This window comes from Mytilus galloprovincialis, chromosome 10 (assembly GCF_965363235.1).
Source record: "Mytilus galloprovincialis chromosome 10, xbMytGall1.hap1.1, whole genome shotgun sequence".
Taxonomy (NCBI): domain Eukaryota; kingdom Metazoa; phylum Mollusca; class Bivalvia; order Mytilida; family Mytilidae; genus Mytilus; species Mytilus galloprovincialis.
Genome location: NC_134847.1, coordinates 38,494,428 through 38,511,229, shown reverse-complemented (window position 1 = coordinate 38,511,229; position 16,802 = coordinate 38,494,428). Strand labels below are relative to the sequence as shown.

The 16,802-nt window shown below is 33.3% G+C and overlaps 1 protein-coding gene across 1 annotated transcript; it reads left to right on the top strand.

Moving 5' to 3' along the window:
- The first annotated feature begins 7,057 nt into the window (after positions 1–7,057).
- Positions 7,058–9,798, top strand: LOC143047515 (52 kDa repressor of the inhibitor of the protein kinase-like). The gene is made up of 5 exons (XM_076220569.1): positions 7,058–7,576; positions 7,811–7,954; positions 8,140–8,297; positions 8,437–8,767; positions 9,039–9,798. Exons 1-3 carry the CDS (start codon positions 7,087–7,089, stop codon positions 8,211–8,213), a joined length of 708 nt encoding a protein of 235 aa, XP_076076684.1. The 5' UTR covers positions 7,058–7,086; the 3' UTR covers positions 8,214–8,297; positions 8,437–8,767; positions 9,039–9,798.
- Positions 9,799–16,802: the final 7,004 nt, after the last annotated feature.

The window sequence follows — 16,802 nt, the reverse complement described above, 5'->3', positions numbered from 1 at the left end:
TTTTGGGAGTTTTGGTTTCAACAGTTTAGGAATTAGGGGCCAAAAAAGGGCCCAAATAAGCATTATTCTTGGTTTTCGCACAATAACTTTAGTTTAAGTAAATAGAAATCAATGAAATTTAAACACAAGGTTTATGACCATAAAAGGAAGGTTGGTATTGTTTTTGGGAGTTTAGGTCCCAACAGTTTAGGAATAAGGGGCCCAAAAGGTCCAAAATTAAACTTTGTTTGATTTCATCAAAATTGAATAATTGGGGTTCTTTGATATACCGAATCTAACTGTGTATGTAGATTCTTAACTTTTGGTACCGTTTTCAAATTGGTCTACATTAAGGTCCAAAGGGTCCAAAATTAAACTTAGTTTGATTTTGACAAAAAATGAATCGGTTGTGTTCTTTGATATGTTGAATCTAAAAATGTACTTAGATTCTTGATTATTGGCCCAGTTTTCAAGTTGGTCCAAATCGGGGTCCCAAAATTAAACTTTGTTTGATTTCATCAAAAATTGAATAAATGGGGTTCTTTGATATGCCAAATCTAACTGTGTATGTAGATTCTTCATTTTTGGTCCTGTTTTCAAATTGGTCTACGCGCATTAAAGTCCAAAGGGTCCAATATTAAACTAAGTTTGATTTTAACAAAAATTGAATTTTTGGGCCTCTTTGATATGCTGAATCTAAACATGTACTTAAATTTTTGATTATGGGCCCAGTTTTCAAGTTGGTCCAAATCAGGATCTAAAATTATTATATTAAATATTGTGCAATAGCAAGTCCTTTCAATTGCACAGTATTGCGCAATGGCAAGAAATATCTAATTGCACAATATTGTGAAATAGCAAAAAAAAATTTAATTAGAGTTATCTTTCTTTGTCCAGAATAGTAAGCAAGAAATATCTTATTGCACAATATTGTGCAATAGCAAGATTTTTTTTTAATTGGAGTTATCTTTCTTTGTCCAGAATCAACTTAAATCTTTGTTATATACAATATACAATGTATATTCACTTTTTACTACCAACTGATAAATTAAAATAATCTTTACTATTCAGTGATAACAAGCAGTTTTTTTACATCTTAATATTTTATGATGTATTTAAATGAGTAGTTATTGTTGCAAACTTCATTAGAATATTTTAATTGAGATTAGTTTTGGAATAATGGAAAGGGGGATGTGATTAAAAAAATTGGGTTCAATTTTTCTCATTTGAAATTTCATAAATAAAAAGAAAATTTCTTCAAACATTTTTTTGAGAGGATTACTATTCAACAGCATAGTGAATTGCTCTAAGAGAAAACAAAAAATTTAAGTTCATTAGAACACATTCATTCTGTGTCAGAAACCTATGCTGTGTCAACTATTTAATCACAATCCAAATTTAGAGCTGAATCCAGCTTGAATGTTGTGTCCATACTTGCCCCAACCGTTCAGGGTTCAACCTCTGCGGTCGTATAAAGCTACGCCCTGCGGAGCATCTGGTTTAGTTATGCAATTACTTTTTTTTTTAATTCGAGCGTCAATTATGAGTCTTTTGCAGTCGAAACGCACGTTCGGCGGAAATAAAAAATTTCAAACCTGGTATCTATGATTATATAAAAAAGAAGATGTGGTATGATTGCCGATGAGACAACTATCCACAAAATACCAAAATGACACAGACATTAACAACTATAGGTCACAGTACGGCCTTCAACAATGAGCAAAGCCCATACCGCATAGTCAGCTATAAAAGGCCCCGATAAGACAATGTAAAACAATTCAAACGAGAAAACTAACGAAAAACAAATATGTAACACATAAACAAACGACAACCACTGAATTACAGGCTCCTGACTTGGGACAGGCACATACATAAATAATGTGGCGGCGTTGAACATGTTAGCGGGATCCCAACCCTCCCCTAACCTGGGGCAGTGATATAACAGTACAACATAAGAACGAACTATTAAAATCAGTTGAAAAAGGCTTAACTCATCAGATGGACAAAAATACAAGTGGACGTGGTCCGGTACTTATACATACCGACACAAAAAGACACAATGAACAGATCTGAGAGTACTCGCAGTTATGTGAGAGCTAGTTCAAAGCCACTAACAACTAATAAAAAAATCATGCAACTAAGACTTTGTTTATTTAAAACCACTGGGTTGATGCCACTGCCGGTTGAGTTATAATTCCCCGAGGGTATAATCAGCCCTGTAGTCAGCACTTCTTTGTTGACATGATCTATCATTGATGGGGCCATAATTATAAGTTTGCTGTTTTTGGTCCTCAATGCTCTTCAAGTTTATACTTGTTTGGCTTTATATCTATTTTGATTTGAGCGTCACTGATGAGTCTTATGTAGAAGAAACGCGCGTCTGGCGTTTTAAATCATTATCCTGGTACCTTTGATAACTATTTACACCACTAGGTCGATGCCACTGCTGGTTTTGTTATCACATAAACAACACGATGGGTGCCACATGTGGAGCAGGATCTGCTTACCCTTCCGGAGCATCTGAGATCACCCCTAGTTTTTGGTGGGGTTCGTGTTGTTTATTCTTTAGTTTTCTATGTTGTGTCATGTGTACTATTGTTTGTCTGTTTGTCTTTTTCATTTTTAGCCTTAGCGTTGTCAGTTTATTTTAAATTTATAAGTTTGACTGTCCCTTTGGTATCTTTCGTCCCTCTTTTAGCAGGAATATTATAGTAGGAAAATAAAATTCCCACTAGAAAACCTGGTAGGAATTTTTCAAATTCCACCCAGAATAATATGTTCTTGTAGGAATCTAAAATATAAAATGTAAGTGTATATTCACAAGTACACAACTGGGTCAATGATTTAAATTTGAATCTCAACAACAAAGAACAAAGGAAATTCATGGAATAAATTCATTTTAAATAATGGACTTTTGAAATGTATAAAGAAATTGTAAAAGAGGGACGAAAGATACCAAAGGGACAGTCAAACTCATAAATCTAAAACAGACTGACAACGCCATGGCTAAAAATGAAAAAGACAAACAGAAAAACAATAGTACACATGACACAACATAGAAAACTAAAGAATAAACAACACGAACCCCACCAAAAACTAGGGGTGATCTCAGGTGCTCCGGAAGGGTAAGCAGATCCTGCTCCACATGCGGCACCCGTCGTGTTGCTTATGTGATTACAAATCCGGTAAATAGTCTAATTCGGTAGGTCAAATTCATGAAAGGGAAGGGGATTGTAGTTACGACGTGAGGAACATATCCGATATCATTTGTGAAATGGTTATTCCATAACGGTCAACCAACTCGTGATGGCGTCCGTAAAATTTACGAAGGGATGATTTCAACTTCACCATTTGGAACTCTTGATTTAATAGCTTCCTTGTGAGCAGTAACCCTCTATCAAGAAAATCATGATAGGAAATGCAAGCACGGGAATATCGTATCAATTGAGAGATATATACCCCGTATGCAGGTGCTGCTGGAATGTTGCTACTTAGAAATGGAAAGTTCACAATTGGAAAGCTGAAATCATCTCTTTTGTCGTAAAGCTTGTAATATATACAAGCTAGAAATTATGTTATACATAAACATGAAGACAAGCCAAAAATATGCCTAGATGATATTAAGAGTTATGAACAAATAATGAGTAAAATTATGCACTTTTGTTGAATTGAATGATAACCAGATATTTTTGGCAGGCAGATAAAAAAATCATTTTGAATGTATAAGAATTACCTTCAGTCTTCGTAAGCCATATGTTCTTACATTTCTATATTGTAGTTGTGTGACCACAGCTTGCATCATTGTGTTCCAACACAACTTTTCATTCTTTCCCCCTCCAACTTTTGAATTTGTGAACTGGAACTTGCTTGCATTTAACACTGCAAAGTGTGTGTTCTTTAATAGCAAACAGGAATCCAGTTCAAGATAAGTAAAACCATTCCAGGTAGAAAGATTTTCTGGTAGGAATTTATATATTGATTCTGTTAGAAAAATCTTGTACAAGTAGTAGGAAAATAAATAATTAAATCAGATTTTCAAAAAAGAAAACAATCCATACAGACTTTTAAAATTCCATCTAGGTAGTAGGAATATGAAAAAATCCAATCAGAACTTTGTTCATTTTCCATGTCCGCCTACTTTCTATATGGAATCTTTGATTCTATGTAGATTACTACTTTATTCCTACTAGTGTCTAGGTGGAATACTACTACTTATTTCGTAAGGGTGGTATCTATGATGAGTATATTTGCATATAACTATGTCTGTTTAACATGTAGTCTGTACAATTGAATAAACAAATAATTTGATTTGAAAAATTAAATCCGACATTATATTAACATTTTAGCAATCAATGAATTAGTAAAGATTATGGCGTTTAGTTTTGCTTGCAACATATTTAGAACGAAAAACTTCTAATCCTTAGCATTAAACGTAATAGAAAAATTTACTCATTGTTATTATAGATAAATCAACTCCTTGTTGTATTTATACGGAAGACTAGTTATCGCTAAGAAATAATCTATTTATTGTTTTATAAAACCCAACTGTTGCTGTAAAAATAATAATTCACCAAAACTTTAGATGATTTGCAACAAATTGTAAATTAATGAGTAGAAAAATGCATATAACAGAAAGATGTGTCGGAAAAAAAATTAGTTCGGTTTCTAAAAAAACATGGTTTAATATAAAGATTGATGTGTTATTCCATTTAAAAGAATCATGATGTACTTTGTGCTTGTACCTTCATGTAGATAGGCGGAGCTTGGACTATGGTTTAATCTGATATTTTTCATGTTAAACCATGATGTAAACTCCGCCTCTTTGTAACAACTCCATGTGACTGACAGTTAAGTGAATGCACGAGGACACGAATTTTTGAATGAACCGGCTTATTTTCGGAAAATTGACTGGATCGATTTTCTCGTGCACGTGTTAATTTAAGTAGGGGACTAGAACGACACTCCCACTGCTTTTTATTGGATAAAAATCACCATGCCACTTGTAAATGATGTTACAAAACATATATACCACGTAATACTTACCTGCGGATTTGTCGTTTAAATATGATAACTCGTAAATAGCGTGGTATAATATAGATCAATATCATACTTAATGCCAAATTAGAGTGTTTACCCCCCAGTTTTCAAGACCCACTGAACATAATAAAATAATAGTGCGGATGGTGCATCTGTGTTCTTTGGACACATTCTTGTTTGGACATAAATTAGGGGGATAATTTTCTCGTTTGGATTGTTTTACATTTGTCATTTCGGGGCCTTTTATAGCTGACTATACGGTATGGGCTTTAGTCATTGTTGTAGTCCATACGATGACCTATAGTTATTTTTTTTATGTAGCATAAAGACCAAATGAATGAAGGACATAAAAAAATTAACATTTTTACAATCTATTTGTGTGCGTAGACAAACCATGCAAACATTGATGAGCAAATGAATATTAACCATTTAACGTCCGATCTACATCTACATCTATGTCGTTGAAATGCAAAGGGTCTAAGACCCATCACGCAAGTGCTAATTTGGTTATTCAATATGGTGCTCATTAAAAACGTATTTACATGTGAAATTAAAATCAAATGTTTGTTGCGTGACTACTCTGTTAAATAAGATGTGAGGCTGTTCTTGAATGCCTCTGCGTCTTCTATATTTAACAGTCAGTCAGTGGCGGATTTACCGGGGGGCACAAGGGGCACGTGCCCCCCCCCAGTTGATGTCACGAAAATATTTTTTAATCACATTATTTTCTTGCGACACAATCTAATTATCTAGAGATGCCAGATGTGCGGAAATGTGAATTACCTCACAGCTTGATTTGACTTCCTTACGAGTTGGTTAATTGGCTTTAGTTTCAACATGTGTGATTTATTACCCCTTTACAATTTATCGATCAGCAGCGTGTAAATATTGACAGTTATGTGTAATGTCTATTTCCAAAAGCTTTTATATTAACTACGTGCCGATTGGTGAAATCTCTGATAAAAAAAGAAATGACAAATCAAAATAGTTCTTTCATAATAAATAAATAAAAATAGATGTTTATTGTCTATAAACACGTGCTGTTTGTTGATATATAGATACGGCGATGTTAAAACAAAAATTGCAATTATAAATTAATGAGAAAAATTATCAACAACTGAATTATGAAGAGACAAATATCCATCCAGAGTTTTTTTGGGAGTTCCTCAAAACGAGTGTTGAAACTCCAACCACAAGAATTGAAGACTTTACAAATGCCGAATCAGCCGTAAATGAAAGGTAATTGAATATTTTCACTTTCTTTAGTAATCATTAAATTCTCATTTTTCATCCTTTTGTAAAAACGGAAGAACGTACAAAACAATTTGTTTAATAGAAATTCACCGTATCATGAGGGTCTAGATGGGATAAAAGAATAAAAATTCAGAAAATGTAAAAAAAAATGTGTGCAAAATGTGCCAAAAAAATGTTTATTCAGAATAAAAAGGTGGAAAAGTATAAAGAATATCTGTGGAAGATAACTTGATTAGGTCATACACTACTGATTATAAAAATGAAGGATGAATGTACGGGGGAAAAATATAATTGCTGAAAAAAAAAAATGATAGTTCATTTATTTTATAGAAATTACTTGTCATATAATAAACTGTAATAAAATATTTATTCATGTGTGCAAAATCTTTTCAAAATTTCTTTCAGTCAAAAAGCTGTTGAACAATCAGAGTCCGACACCAGGTCCCAGTGCCTAACTCCAAATGATGTTACTTCTTGGTTTGGTAGAACTTTAAATAATGATGAGAAATATACAATCTACACAAAAGGTGTGACTATTCCTGATACTTTCAAGTTCCCATCTACAAAAATAGCTGATAAAAACAGATGCTTTCGGAAAGAATGGATCTCCAAGTATCCAGGCTTAGTTTATAGCATAGAGGAGGATGGAGCATACTGTCTGCATTGTGTTTTATTCGAGAAGGAACCTGAAAAAAGAGGCAAACTTGTCAATGCCCCTTTCAAAAACTGGAAAAAGGCATTGGAAGTATTTGATGAACATTTTTGGGGGAAAAGTACCAAAGTTTAAAACGAGGAGGTACAGGATATCAAAGACATATGCAGTGTGTAACAAAAGGAGAAATGTTTCTTCAGCAGATCAATCGACAGACTAATGTACACATGACCCTGAATCATGGTTTAGAGAGCCGCAAGGAGAAAAATTTGATGGTTTTGGAATCAATTGTAAAGACCGTCCTTATTTGTGGAAGGCAGAACTTTGCTCTTCGAGGCCACAGAGATGATGCAAAGCACATTGTAAATGGAAATACTGCAAATATTGGAAATTTTCAAGCACTTTTGGACTTCAGAATAGATGCTGGTGATAAATTTCTTGTAGAACATTTCAAAACCGCCCCCAAAAATGCTACATACAGGTCAAAGACTGTTCAAAATGAAATTATTGACATTATAGGAAATATCATTAGGACAAAAATAATCAAAGACATATCAGACAGTGGAGGGATGTTTTCTGTATCTGCAGATGAAGCTAGAGATGTATCCAACACTGAACAGTTAGCCGTGTGTCTACGTTTTGTTGATTTGGCAGGTAATAACTAATATATCAACTAATGCATGTACACTGGTTAATCATTTATAATCTATTGTTTCAAACTTTAAAAAAAATATACATTGAATATATATGTCAAATACAGCTGTTCATGCATGTGTTATCTGCAACTATTATCTGTTTTCACATGTAAATTATATGTGCAGGTATAAGATATAAAATAACAGTAAAAAAAATAATTAAATAATTTTGAATTAAATATCTATTTAAAAGGTGTCATTAGAGAAGAGTTTGTTGACTTCATAGAAGTGAGCGAAGATACAAGTGGAGAAAGAATATCCAATGAGCTTCTGAAGCTGCTTCCAGAAATGGGACTAGATTTAAATCTGATGAGGAGCCAATGCTATGACGGTGCAGGTAAATCTCATTTAATATACCTCAGTGTGTTGACAGACGAATTTGTTTAATGATAAATATACTGTAACAGTAAGCATAGTTTTGTTACAATTTTGACATGCTCTCAAATTCATTGCTCCTGTCATTGTATGTTTTAAATGATATTTGCACATTCACATATATATATATATATACTTTTTCTCCAGGTAATATGACTGGACATTTGAAAGGAGTTGGTCCCAGAATTCAAAGGATATACCCAAAGGCATTACACTTTTAGTGTACAGCTCACCAGCTAAACAGATGTATAGTTGCTGCTGCTAACATTCCATGTGTCAGGAATATGATGGGAACTGCAGATAAGGTATACAATTAATGCTTTTCTATTAAATCCTCATATGATAATATTATAATTTTGTTTTGGTCATATACCAGTAATTAAATGTGCAACACATGTATTGCTTAATTATTTTAATCAAACTATAAGTCTTTATCTTTGATAGGTAGTCAAGTTCTTCAATTGGTCTCCTAAAAGGCAATCATTTCTAGAGGACCAGCTCCAACATTATAGAAATGAAACCAAAAGAATGAAATTGAAGGAGTTATGCAGAACCAGATGGGTGGAGAGACATGATGCTTTTGAGATTTTTTGGGATTTCCTTCCAGCAATAATAGAAACCATGGAAAAGATCAAATCAGTGGACAAAAGCCCAGTTGCCATAAGTGACACACAAAGTCTAGAAAACAACATAACATCCTTTCAATTTCTAGTCTCCCTGCTTGTGACAATGAGATGTATTTGATACCTGAAACAACTTAGTACATCACTTCAAGGTAACTGTCTAAGGGAAACAACTCTTATTTAATTTGATATTGTAAAAAAGCAAAACAAAAACAGAAACTATTTTTTTCATCAATTTATTTACATTACAAAAAGAACATGTTACCAACAACATCATATTGTTATTAGAATTCAAAATCATAAACACAAAGTTAAACATGCTGATTGATTTTGTCATTAACTATAAGAAAAAGGGGAGATAACTCAAATACTGTTTCACAGATCTGACTAATTAGTAAATTAACCAATTTTGTTTTTCTTTAGGTAGAGCTGTTGATGTTGTGAGTGCCCTTGAGTCAGTGAGCCTTGTCAAGGAAGCTTTACAGGATGTGAGAGACAATATTGGTGAATTCCATGCTAAGTGGTATTCACAAATATTGAAGATGGCAGATGATCTAGATGTAACCCCATCTAAACCAAGAACATGTGGCAGGCAGACAACAAGATCAAATGTGCCATGTGAATCAACAGAGGATTATTACAAGAAAACCATTGCTATCCCTCTGCTTGATCACATGTTAACAGAAATGAATTCCAGGTTTGGTGACCTGCAAATCAAGGCATCCATGGGACTTCAGGTAATACCTGCCATGATTGGTCAATCCTCAACTACTGATTTTGAGTATTTTGTGGATGATTTACCATTTCCTTCAACACTGGAGCAAGAGATGCATATGTGGAAATTAAAATGGGCAAATGAGTCTGATCCACCTTCAGATATTATCACAGCATTACAAAACTGTAGCTAAATCATATTTCCTAATGTGCACCAAATTTTGAAAATTTGTGGAACATTTCCAGTAACCTCATGTGAATGTGAGAGAAGTATCAGTAGACTGAGACTTGTGAAGACATACTTACGATCAACAATGTCAACAAGTAGATTATCTTCTCTTATCATGATGTATGCTCATAGGAACATGACTGTAAATCCAAAGGCGGTGGTGATGCAGTATGCAAGGAGAAATCCAAGGAGAATAGTGCTACCAGACATTCTTGTTGATTAACTTTATTGAACATACTTCAATGTAAACATGCTTAGTATGCCTCTTGTTTGAATTAACATATATAAATAGCTTAACAACTCTTTAAAAATATTTTCATGGTGCCCCCCCCCCCCCCCCAGTCATCAAGGTTCTGGATCCGCCCCTGAGTCTTATTGGTAGAGTATTCCAGTCTTTAATGGTACGTGGAAAGAAGCTGTATTTGTAGGTGTTTGTTGAAGTTTGAAGGTTTCTTTTGGAGTAGGTCCGATAAGGGCCGATTTTGGCCCCAAATTTCAGTTTCATCTAACGAGATATTTAGGACACTTTTTAAACACTTAAGGGTCTATTTCAATTGATTCGATTAGTTTATGTAAAAGATTTTAACTGATTCAGTCATTAAAAACCCTCCGATAGAAGCTTAATTATGAAAAATCTATCAAATATGCCAAAAAACGTCACTTTTCAGATGGTTTTCGTCAAAAATGAAAGTGGCCGCATCCGTGTTCATCCTCAACCTTTATATATGTTATGTATTATCATCAAATACAACTTACATTTCAAAATTATGAATGAACACGAATGCGGCCACTTTCATTTAAGACGGAAACTGTCTAAAATTTAACTAAAATGCTATAATTGTGAAGATTTCAGTAATTTAGCATGACTTTATGATGCTAGTACACGATATATGTGCATTGTATTGTCAAAAACAGCACATATTTATGTAGCAGAAGCATTCTACTTTCCAAAAAATAGCTAAAAGATTACATTTTCACAATTTTGCAAAACTGCTTAATTTTGGGGCCAAAAAGGGGTCTTACTGAACCCTACCCCTTTGCTTTGGTGGTATTGCCGTGTTGTCCTGCCTTGTTGTTCTACATAATCTGGTATATTTATGGCTATCTTTTTATGTAAAGCTTTGTGAAACAAGAAAAGCCTTTTTATTTTCCGTCTTATTTCTAATGATGGTAGTTTTAGCTCCTTCAGTAGACTAGTAACTGACCCCGGTTCTCTGCTGTATTGATGTTTGATGAAACGTGCTGATCTTCTTTGCACCATTAGAGCTATCTGTTTGATGTGGTTTTCTTGATATGGATCCCATGCACTGCTTGCATATTCAACGTTTGGTCTGACAATGGCTTGATATGCTCTTTTCTTAATTTCTTCTGGGAATTTGCCGATGTTTCTCCTCAGAAAGCCTAATGATTTATTTGCCTTTGCCGTGATGTTATTGATGTGTATATCCCATTTCAGATTGTTGGAAAACTGAACTCCTAAATATGGGTTTTGGCTTACATTTTCTAAAACTTGGCCATGCATATGATAGTTATGTAATATAGGTTTTTTCTTGTTGGTTATTCTTAGAACATAACATTTTGAAGCATTAAATTTCATCTGCTATTTAGATGCCCAGTCAATCAATTTATCTAGATCTTTTTGTAGTTGGTTACAGTCATCTTTGCAGTCTATTGCTAGGTATAATAGGCTGTCATATGCAAAGAGACGCAACTTTGACTTGATGTCATCCCCAATATCATTGATGTACAAAAGAAACATCAATGGACCTAAAACTGTACCTTGGGGTACTCCTGATTTTACAAAGGCATTTGTAGATGTTTCGCCTTCAACTGCTACACACTGCTGTCGTTGTGTGAGCCAGGTCTTTAATTACCCACTCTATTATTTTGCCATTTATTCCATAGTGCTCTAGTTTCCGCAGAAGCCGTATGTGAGGCACTACATCAAATGCTTTGCTGAAATCTAATATTAGCATATCCACTTTCTCTTTTTTATATAGATGTTTTGCGATATCTTCAATTGTTGTTACTAATTGAGATTCGCATGATCTTTTCTGTCTGAAGCCGTGTTGGTAATCGACAAATATGTCATATTTTTCAAGATGTTGCATAATGTGTTTGAAAATGATGTGTTCCATGATTTTGCATGTAACTGATGTCAATGAAACAGGTCTATAATTTACTGGCAAGCTTTTGTCTCCCTTTTTAAAAAGTGCTGTGATGATAGCTGTAATCCAATCGTTTGGGACAGCCCCTTCATCATATGTTTTCTTGAATAATGTTGTTATGTATGGGGATATATTTGTAGCACATTCCTTTAGGACTCTGTTCGGTATGTTATCTGGTCCATTTGCTTTTTTCGGATTGACATTACCATGATTACTAAGTAGCTTTCTTACTCCTTCTACTGTTATCTCTAGATGGTCTATATCAGGCGATGGGCTAATTTAATTTTGGTTGACTTGATGTATTTTCATCAGTAAAAACAGATACAAATTGATGGTTAAGTGCTTCTGCTTTCCCTTTGCTGTCTTCCATAAGTTTTCCGGTTGAAATAAGTGGTGCTACTCCACATGAGTCTCTTTTCTTTGATTTAACATATTGCCAAAACTTTTTTCCAACAACAGGTGTTTTTCTCTCACCCTCTTCGTCTACTTCCAATAGTTTAGATATGTAGTGTTGCTGTGCTTCTTCTAATTTATTTTTTACTGTTTTTCTTAGGAGCTTAAATTCTTCCCAGTGTTTTTCATTATTGGTACGTTTTGCCTTGTTGTAAGCCCTTTGTTTTTTTCCGATCATAGTTTTACTCTGTTTTAGGTGCTAACATCAACAGTTTGTTGTTTTCGTGGATTCTGAAATTTTACGCTAGATATATTATGTATGGACTTTTTCTCTCTCTTCTAGTTCTTCTATGTGGTTATAATCTGTAGTCTCATTATATATATTTGTCCGTTTGTGATTAGTCTCGCGAACTAAAAATACGGAACTGTACCCAATTTTGTTTCCGCAGATTGGGCTAGATTTTTGACTTTTTTTCTGGTTCCCGCCGATTTTTCACTCTAACGGGAACAGAAACAGAGAACTGAAGTTTTTCAAGGGAAAAACCTAAAGAAAAGTCCCATGAATAATAAAGATTGTCTCAAGTGCCACTTTTATAATATGCATACATGAAGAACTAGATTGGCCGAAGAAGTGTGCACGAGGTGTAACTGTTTTGTAGGTAAACTCATAAGCCATAATTTGAAAGTATGACGAAGTTTCCCACAGATAATTTTCGGCACAACACAAACATGAAAATTATAAATTATGCAGGGGTTTCACAATCTTTCATTTTGACTGGTCCCTTACTTTGTGTAGATGGTACTTTACAATATATTTAATGAACATCTTATATAAAAAGGCAGAGTCGTGTACAAGCATGTGGGTATGCATAGCCAAATTATTTCATATTTGGCTTTCGTAGTCTACGAGTACCGACAACCTGTTTGATAATAAACTGTCATGTGATCGTGAATGAATCGTAAAAATTACTGGTTATTCCTGATTTTGTGAAAATAATGGCAAATAATATTTTTAAGGCACTGGCTACGGTTACATGGAAATGTAACAATAATGAAAATATTATTGTTACATTGGAGACTAATTGCCGGAATGCAAAGTTGGGTAAGGAACCGATTAATTACGAATGTAACAATAATTATTGAGGCTACGGTTACATTGCGTTAATGTTACATGAAAAACAGCAATGTACGCTAGATTTATTAAACTTAAATCTTCTATATAGTTTTGTTGCTTAATTCATTCATGTCTACTAAATAATACTTGTTATAATAATAAATAATGAATATTATTTTTCAACAAATGGTGTTTAAATTTGATGTTCTTAAAGATACTACTTCAAATTAGTAGTGCCAAAGGCGAAAAATATAGTTCAATGGTTTGTTGTTGAAAACTCGGGCTGAGAAAACTGTTCACTTTTAAGTATTTAACTGCACACCTACTAATATTACCGTCATTATACTTTGAACAAAAGATGAAGAGATTCCTATTACCAATTTTGTTTGAGTGAAAAATTTAAAACTTGCATGGGATGCGTTTGAAACGAAACTGAAACAATATCAAGACACAAATTTCATACTGCTATACAAACGCACTTACCAAAAATTGATACATCAAAAGCAAAGTTTGCTAACTGTGAACTAACACTGTGAACTTCTGTATACATGTATAAAATTGAGAATGGAAATGGGGAATGTGTCAAAGCGACAACAACCCGAACATAGAGCAGACAACAGCCGAAGGTCACCAATGGGTCTCCAATGTAGCGAGAAACCCCTGCACCCGTCGGAGGCGTCCTTCACCTGGCCCCTAAACAAATATGTAAACTAGTTCAGTGATAATGGACGTCATACTAAACTCCGAATTATACACAAGAAACTAACATTAAAAAATCATACAAGACTAACAAAGGCCATGCAAAGGCTCCTGACTTGAGAAAGGCGCAAAATTGCGGCGGGGTTAAACATGTTTATGAGATCTCAACCCTCCCCTATACCTCTAGCCAATGTAGAAAAAACAAACGCACAACACTACGCGTAGTAAAACTCAGTTTAAAAGATGTCCGAGTCCGATTTCAGAATCCATGGAAGAGGTACTATAAAAAAATCAAAAACTTGTATGTTATACTTGTATGTATTGTAAATATAAGATAATGTCTTCAACTTTTATTATTTAGTACATATTACTTACATTACTAGTCCCATCGAACATTGCTGTTTTTCATGTAACAATAAAGCAATGTAACTGTAGCCTCAATAATTATTGTTACATTCGTAATTAATCGGTTCCTTCTCCAACCATGCATTCCGGCATTTAGTCCCAAATGTAACAATAATATTTTTATTATTGTTACATTTCCATGTAACCGTAGCCAGTGCCTATTTTTAATTTGTATTTAATGTTTTAGTTGGAAAAATAGAAATTGAATGTAAATGTGAATAAAAGAATAAACTTATACTGCTGGGGTGTGGAAATATTTGTTGTGAGTACTTGTCCCTGGGCAAGTAAAAAAGTTTACTTGTCCGAAAAAAAAAGTTACTTGCCCTATACATGCTATAAACATGATAAATGGTCGCAATAAATATTGAAGTATGTTATTGTTAGCTAATAATAATGTATGATTCTTAGCACTGTTTTGCATCAGGCCAAAAAAAAATATGTCTGTTTAAGGTTACATGATCAAAATAAATAGGGTAGGTAGGTCGGTATTTCCATTTTATTAATTTTTTTCCATTTTATTTTTTGCCCCATGATTTTGAGTTGGGCGGTCTTGCCCTGGTGCAAGTTGTCCATGGGCCGAGTTTAACCGTATTTTTAATGATTGGATCATTTCCCTTTGTTATTGATTTGAAAAAAATGGCAGCAAAATGTTTATTTCATCACACGATTCACGAATTTCCTTAAAACAGCTATCATATTCATGATTATGAACATTTGGATTTATCAGGCAACACTATCTTCACTTTTAACACAAGTTCAGTTTATTTTTCACTTTACAAAGGAAATAAAATAGCTTAGGGTCGGCGCACAAAATAGGGTCGGTCGGGTAACTGAAACAGACATATATTTTTTTTTGGCCTCACAAACAAATGAAATCAATTTGTTTATATGTGTATAAAATTATGAAAGTAGGTAATAGGTTTAACATCAATGAGCAAACCCAACAGCAAACCAACCTAATGAAATGACATGCAAAGGACAATTTTTTAGTAGTTTTTGAACATGTTGAATAGAAATTGTAGCCAGTAGGTACATATACTAAATTAGTCCTTGTATCTATGATGAGTTTATTTTTAGAGGGCAGTGAGTGAAGAAATAGAAACTAAATAATCATAGTTCATTATAGTTTTAATATTCTAATAAACAATAACAGGGTCTAATCAGCAATAGCCGTTCATATTTATGACATAAGTGAATAAAATTCATGTTGTGTTTTCTTAACAAATGCAATATATATATCTGAAAAATTGACAAATTAAGTGAAAAATAAGTCATTTGATAAATAGTGAACATTGTTGTCTAACTAAACATTGCTAACCTAGGTATCTATTTGCAGATTTAACTTTGTATAGAATTGTAGGAAATATACGGAAGATGAAATAACGGGAAAACATTTTTTCCCAACAATAAGCATTCCGATATTTTCGTATCGGTACACGATTTTGGCGTTTGAATTCCTAGTGTTTGCTTTATTATCGTGTGTTTAATTTTGCCACTTTTTCTTGGAGGCACCAAATAAACCAAAATATCCCAATTTTACAGTTCTCCTTGTCCATCTCCATTTGCGTTTCATGTTTTTCTCCGTTAGTCATTCTTTTTTACTTGCTTGCCAGTTTTATTAAGTATTTATCAGAAGAAATCACACTTCTGTTGAATGATGAATACTGTGCTACATGTAGGTACAGTACAATGTACATATCTCTGGTCATGCTGGTGAAAATGTCAAGTTCTTAAAATAACTCTTTTGTAGTTTACAAAAGAGATTGATGTTATAAGAATTTAACTTTCTTCAATTTATTATTTATATTTACTGTTAATCCTTTACAGTCTGAACTATAAATACTATTAAACATTTTAAAACATTAGCAGTGATTATATGAAACAAAAATAATGTTGATTTTGAATATTTTATATTATAATTTACCTATAAAATTAAATGCTCTGTATACATGAACATGATACAAATGTATAGATTTTAAGAAAAACTTGAAATAATTTAATAACATAATATGAAATGTTTGTAAACATTTTACTTTTTTCATTAAACAATATACCTATGAAAATCTATAAAAAGAAGAAGCAAATATTAAATAATAATTAGATAGTATTTTAGATAGAAATGACAGCTCTTCAAGGCAAACTATTAGCAATATCTATATAAAAAAAATGTCAATATATACAGTTTTAAAAATGTATAGCACATTTTCTATTAATATGTATATCATTGTATAAGTATAAAAGTATAAAGTATAAAATGTTGAGAAGTTTAATGTTTTTATTATCAGTAAGAAAAGAAGGATGCATTTGTAAAAACAGTCAAATGGTGAGAAAACCCTACAGGGTGCACATTTATAATCCCACACTGCAATGCATGGGGTTAATTGGTTTTAGTCACCTGGTGAGATTGTTAATGGTACACATTTATGTAATCCACATGCCATGGTGTTAATTGCCTTTTAATCTTA